At 45.1% G+C, this 6,615-nt stretch overlaps 1 protein-coding gene across 1 annotated transcript; it reads left to right on the top strand.

The window, feature by feature from the left end:
* Positions 1–2,529: 2,529 nt before the first annotated feature.
* On the top strand, positions 2,530–6,368 carry RGS4 (regulator of G protein signaling 4). The gene is given in 6 exon segments (XM_075068277.1): positions 2,530–2,556; positions 4,178–4,238; positions 5,477–5,524; positions 5,527–5,642; positions 6,245–6,300; positions 6,302–6,368. Coding segments are annotated over 6 exon segments (375 nt in total).
* The last annotated feature ends 247 nt before the right edge of the window (positions 6,369–6,615 follow it).

Consider the following 6,615-nt stretch of genomic DNA (forward strand, 5'->3'; position numbering starts at 1 on the left):
TATACTAAAGTCTAATACATTTGCTTAAGTAAGAAAGAAATTTCCTTGGCCAGATCTTTTAATTGAAAAAATTGTTGTTAAAATTTGTACACCAACAGTCTTTGGAAGCAAGGACATGAAAGGTTAATCCACTCCCCATATTGTACATGGGATCCTTCTGGCTACCTCAGATTTCTAGCCAGAGGGCTGGGGAGGGAGGAAGGAAAACTATTGGACACCAGAGGTTGTACTGAGTGGACTCCTCAAAAGTGGGTGTGCTTGTCCTGGCTTGTTGCTCCAAAGCTCTGTAATAAAGTTATTTTACTGGAAGGATGTATGTGGCATACATTGAATAATAAGACTTAAGTACTGTATAACGGCAATGTGCATATGTTCATTGTTGGGAAAAGGTGTATGATTGAAGAGTGGAAGTTTCTTTTGTAGGTTAAAGGAAGCCAAGAAGGGGAGAAGGAAAAAGAGCGGAACAAAAAAGACACTGGTCCCATTCAAGGACATTGCTCACAGCTAAGACTTGACTGACAACCAAGAAAAAGGTGTGTGTGTGGGGGGGAGGGGGGGTTGAATGTGCCCAAACAGCTGTAAAATGTGCAAAACACTGCCAAGTATTAATGAAATGAGTTAGGTTTCTTTTCTCACAGGTAAAAGAAGCACTACCCAAAGACCCTAGCAGCCCTGCCACTCCTTGGAACCAGGAGATTGGATCTATGTAAAGGTCCACCAATGAAAGACTGCTTTGTCTCCATGCTGGAAAGGCCCCTACCAAGTCCAGCTGACTACCAACACCACTGTGAAGTGCCAAGGACTGACTGCCTGGACCCATGCTTCTAACTGCAAAAAGGACCCTCCGCCTCGAGATAATTCCACTCCTACTATTGATCAGCCTGTCTCTCCTTTTCGTATTTCTTTTCCTCCTTCTGAACAACAGGAGAAAAGGACAAGGTGATGTGCTAGTAACCTCTTCCTTGTCCACTTACAGAGCTAACCTTTATTCAGCATTTGCTACAGAAACCAAAGCACTACAGGGTGATGTGCTAGTAACCTCTCCCCTGTATAATTCTGAGTCACGATTGCTTCACGAAAGAAGAAGGAATACTCGCTCCGCTGAAATTGCCAAAGTCTTGACTACAAAAGACATTAAGAACTGACCCAAGTGAAGAAACAAAGAGTTATACACTGGCAGGAAGAAACTTGTGGGACCCATGCTTGGGAATGTGGTATTGATTGGATTTTGGAGTTTATAGTACCTTCAGCATGTATTACCCTCCCTAATTGGATTTTAAATGACAAATACCTTGTTGCCAATGCCCCTGCCATTTCCTCCATTATACTATTCCCCTGTACACATCCAAATACAGACAATGCCATACAGCTGATAAAACCCAATGGCCAAGGCCTTCACATCTAAGTGATTTATTGAAATGTTGTTCAGAAAACCTATTTTTTTAAGGTTCAGAATAGTTCATATGAGAGAACAATTGAATGGAAAACAAATGGATCAGTGGAAATATATGATATCACTACTGATGAACCCCAAGAATCAGAAATTGAGATTAGTGGATTCTATAATGATGTAGAGATGATGGCTGTTCCTGGAGTTTGTAAAGTGTTAGATGAAAGAGGCCCTTATTGTTATTTGATCACCCAGTTAGTGAATAACCAAATGTATACCCAAAGAGTTTGTTCTGCCACTGGAAATTTCACCTGTATAGAAACTATTCCAGTAATTACCATATTGCAATATACCCCTTCCTATGCTATTATTGTTAATGCCTTTTGGAAATACATGGAAGTGTTTAGTCAATAGATGTGGTATGGTACTTCACCAAAGAGAGATGTGTTAGGATATCGATGGACTGTGATTAATACTTCATTAGGGATTATAAAATTCACACCGCCCTTATCCAGTTTTCAGGTCATTTCTACCCATCCTAATTGTTCCAAAAGGGCTGCCATTAGATTAGCACAGCAAAGGGCCTAGGTTTCCTCTAGAAAGGAGAGGGACTTAGCTGGATCCCTGTGGGATTGGGCCAATAATGTAGTAGCAATTTGGAATATTTATAGAAACCAAGAACATGACGAGAAATTAGGATAATTAGAGAAAGGCACAGGCCTTATCACTGGGGCACAGCTAACCCAGGTACAGGGTGAAGTGGGTGAATTACATGTTATACTATCTTTAGTTCAATGACACAGAAGTTTTAACAGAGATGGTATTGAATATCACTGAGGCTGGGAAGGCATTGAAGTGGGATCTAGCATGTTCAGAAATTCAGGATTTCCTGAATGACCAGCTAATAGCCATTTGGAGTGATCTCAAGTATGAGGCATGGCCCACTGCCCTTACAGACACTTCAGGAGTACCATCTGATCTGTGGATATGGAGACATACTTGGAGATTTTCTAGGTGAAAGTGCGGACATTCACAGTGCTCCTTCCAAGCATATGGGCTGGTAGGAGGCGTGTGGGCTCCCACATACCGAATCCTGCCGGATCCATGGGGAGGATGCATGTGGGACTGGATTATTCACCATGACGTCTGGGAGATTAGACCACCTGGTATGCCTAACTGATTTATAGTCAGTGACCCCTAGAATAACACCCGACATTTGGATAGGAATAGGGAGTCAATGGATATTTTCACCATTAGAAACATCACCACCCCCCAGTTTCAGTGTGTACATAAACTGAAACCAGAAGTTGTCACTGTTCATGACAACGTTTTCTGGGAGGATATGAGACAAGGAACTACCCTGACAGGACAGCTACTTTTCCAAGCTAATGATAGTTGTGTGTATGTTGAGGCCACCGCTTTGCAAGATATACATTTTAATCTTACCATGGCTGCAGGCAATCATAGTATTTATTGGACTGCAGATAGAATTCTACAACTAGCCCTTAGATTTCAGATACCCTTTAATTGGACTACCTTAGTGCCTGATTGGTTTCAAAATTTGCTTTCACTGCTACCAGAGGTTCAGAGAATCTCTGAATTACAAGGGCAAATTCATATGCTTCAAAATATATATCAAGTTGAGAAATATGTTCTTTATACAGTCTATAGAGCGTTTATTTTATGTATTAAGTACAATGTATTGTGTTTTGTAATTAAGGTTGTATAGCAACCCCATTATATTATTACAATGGAAATGTTAATGTTTTTATTATTGTTGTTTGGTGTAGGATTATGTTATTGTTGTTGTGAAGGATGTAATGATAATAACACCTTCCATGTCCATGCTAATCATGCATCGTCATTGCATCCAATCAAAACCCTAAGGTTGAAGCATTTGATGTAGAATCTGAAATCCAAGGCTTGATGCAGACGGAGGTTTAAGGGTGTTAGTTGTGCTAGAAGCACAAAAGGGAGTGTATGTGGAAGAGAAAGAACTGTCAGTGATTTGAAGGGGATTTCAATGCAAACAGTCCCCTCTGTGAGTAAGAGTGAGGCTAGATGTAATCCTAACAACACAAGATTTGTAGAAGCGAGGATTGTGTGAGGCAAGTGGGAAAGAACTGTGTGAGAAGTTGTTGCAACCTTGTGTTAGATAATTATGGAATGTAGACTATAGTCTAAATAGAGGTGAGAAAAATAAGATATCAGGATGACCTATGTATGAACAAAATGCAGCTGTTGCTTATTATTGTATGTAATCAAAGGTATAAATACTTGCTGTGATTGTTTACCTGTGGAGACACCTACCATGTTGGGGAAACCCTATGTCCTAGTGCACTCTTTCCCTCCATGCAATTACTAAAGAACAAAGTATCTGACTTCCTGAGATTGAGAACTCTGTTTTTCTCCGACACAGTCCCAGGAAATCACCCATTTGGATTCACTGACTTGACCCTAAAGGCCAACCTCTACTCAGTGCTCCTGAGAAAGGCAAACAACCCCAAACTCTACCCAAATCCATATCGACCATCCCTGGGGAAATTTCCCGAGCCCCTTCAAGTGATGTGTGATGTGTTGTCCATGTGAACTAGACTCTCCATAGATCTCTACCTGAACCAGTCTGTCTCAGAAGATCAGTGATAGCCACAGGAGAGGCATTCATCCCAGTGATGTGGAGTGGGTCAGTGCATTTAGGGACAGAAGTGCTGGTGGTGATGTACTGGAGGGCTAAGCAAAAGTCCTAGGTTAATTCCACACTCCATCTATCCCTTTGTTCCCTACTAGGTTAGACACAAGGAAGACCAGAAATGGGCTGACTGTTTGGAGAACCTGATACATCATAACAGTAAGTAGATGGGGCCACTGTGTTAGATGGATCTGGGGAGAGATCATATTCTGTACTGTTGGCTATTTGGCATCATGAATGATCCCGGGCTGGTGCCACATGGTACAACTGCAGGCACAGTTCTGTGCTTTCACTCACTTCCTCCAGCAACACACATCCAGCTAGCTCCTGCCAGACACTGTCATCAGGGAAGGTCACAGGCACAGAGGGCAGTGGAGCTGGAGTGGAGACAGGTTCCACTGCATGTAGACATGACAGAAAGCAGAGTCAAGAACTGTTGGTGGCTATGAGAACAGACCATGGCATTTGTACTGAACTATCCCTTATTGGTATAGCAGCACGTGCTCTGAGAAAGTTGGGAACAGATGAAATCCCATCCTCAGACTGTGTGGAGAACTCAAGGAACCCACAATTTCCCAAACCTGGAGGGAGTGGCTCTGCCTTGGTCCCAGACCGTGGTCAGTGTCAGCTCTGCTGCTGACCCCAGCACGTCTCACATTTCTGTCCTATTCTTATTCATTCTGAAAGAAGGCAAATGTTGAGCCAAAGTCATCCCTGACGCAATTCCGCTGAAGTCAGCTGTGTTAAACCAGAGTGAATTTAGACAATCTCATTTCCTGGCCTCACAAGCTTGTCCCAGCACTCAGCTCTGGTTGTTTTCCTGGGGCCAGTTCCAAAGAACTCACCCCTGTTGGCCTATTGTGGGCATGCGGCCAGGACTTGTGTAGTTCCAGGCCTTCCTGAAGTTTGTTCTCAAAGTAAAGCTTGTCATGGGTGACATGAAGGTCAGGCAGTGAGGGACACATCTTCAGCTGCTCAAGTAGGAGCCCCTTTTACTCTGTGCTGCAGCCCCTGGGCTCTGTGCCACCAGGCCAGCAAGGTTCCCAGGCCTGGAAACACACACTGTGCATTAATGGCCTGCCTGGGGTCAGTAGGTATAGGGTCTATCTATGTGCTCCTGTCAGCTGCCCCAGGAAAGATCACTGCTTGGAAGCTGGTGCCAGAGGAGCCATGCTGTTTGGCTGCCCCTTGAGGCCTCCCCTTACTAGCCAATTGCCAGCTCTGGAACTCCCATGAGGAAGGCCAAGCTGAACATGCAGCCTCTGCAGTGAGGAGCTGCTGTCTGTGGATTTCTGTGCAGCAGCCCATTGGCTACTTGGGATCACCCTAACATAGCTAAGAGAAGCTAGTGGCTGAGGGGACTCACCTGCTGCCTATTGCTTTCATCCCATCTGCAGGTGGGCTGGCTGCTTTCCAGGCTTTCCTCAAGTCTGAGTACAGTGAGGAGATATTGAGTTCTGGGTGAGCTGCAAGGAGTACAAGAAAACCAAATTGCCAGCCAAGCTTAGCCCCAAGACCAGGAAGATTTACAATGAATTCATCTCTGTGCTGGCTACTAGCGAAGTAGGTGCAGCACCCTCTGGAGAACCCTCAGCCTCAGGGCTAAGCAGAGTGGGCAGCTGTCCTAAAACAGCATTTCTGAGAATGTGGTTCCAGTCTTCAGAGAGGTGGGAGAGGGGCTTTGCTGGGCCAGTCAAAAGTGCAGCTGAAATATGCCACTTTCACTGCTTTAAATGAGCTCTTCTCAGAGGGGCTCAGTCCCCGTCCTTATGCACTCCAAATGCCAAACCAAGGAGTAGAGGACCAGACAAATGGAGGTTCCCATGCACATTCCATGCAACTGAAAGAAACTATCCCAAGGACATGCCACCCCATCCCTAGTGTATTATCCTTGCTCACTGTCCCAGAGAAGGGAAAGTACCCCTTACCGACCCCAGACTTGCATGCAAATAATCCTATTTGTAGGGGGGGATCCCACTAATGTCCAAGCAGCCCCCCTTTACTTCCACTGAGTGCTGACTGGGTGGATTCTGCAATGAGACCCAGTCCTCTCTTGATGAATTTAACAGACTAGCTGGGAAATATCTGGACCAAACCCTGGCTCTCCATTCCTTGCCTGGCTGTTTCCAGACCAGCCTGTACTAATCTCTCCCTCCCTTCTACAGGTGAACTTGGATTCCTGCACATGGGAAGCGATCAGCCACAATGTTCTCAAGCCCACCCTTGTGCTTCAACGAGGCTCAGAAAAAAATCTTCATCCTCATGGAGAAGGATTCTTACCACCTGTAGGCTGGTTGGCCAGGGCTCGTCCCCCTCTGGGGCGGCAGGGAGCCAGACCACCTCACTCTTTGGTCAGACTTAGCTTGGCTGTGCGGTTAACAGTCAGCAGCTCCAGCCCTCTGGTGGGGGCTGAGCAAACAGTTCAATAGTAGCAAGCCCCAGTCCTCAATCAGGGCGGGCAACAAACAGTCAGTAGCTCAGGCCTTCAGACGGGCTGAGCAAACAGGTTCAACAGCAAACTCCAGGCTCCTAGCTC

Source organism: Chelonoidis abingdonii, chromosome 7 (genome assembly GCF_003597395.2).
Source record: "Chelonoidis abingdonii isolate Lonesome George chromosome 7, CheloAbing_2.0, whole genome shotgun sequence".
Classification (NCBI taxonomy): Eukaryota; Metazoa; Chordata; order Testudines; family Testudinidae; genus Chelonoidis; species Chelonoidis abingdonii.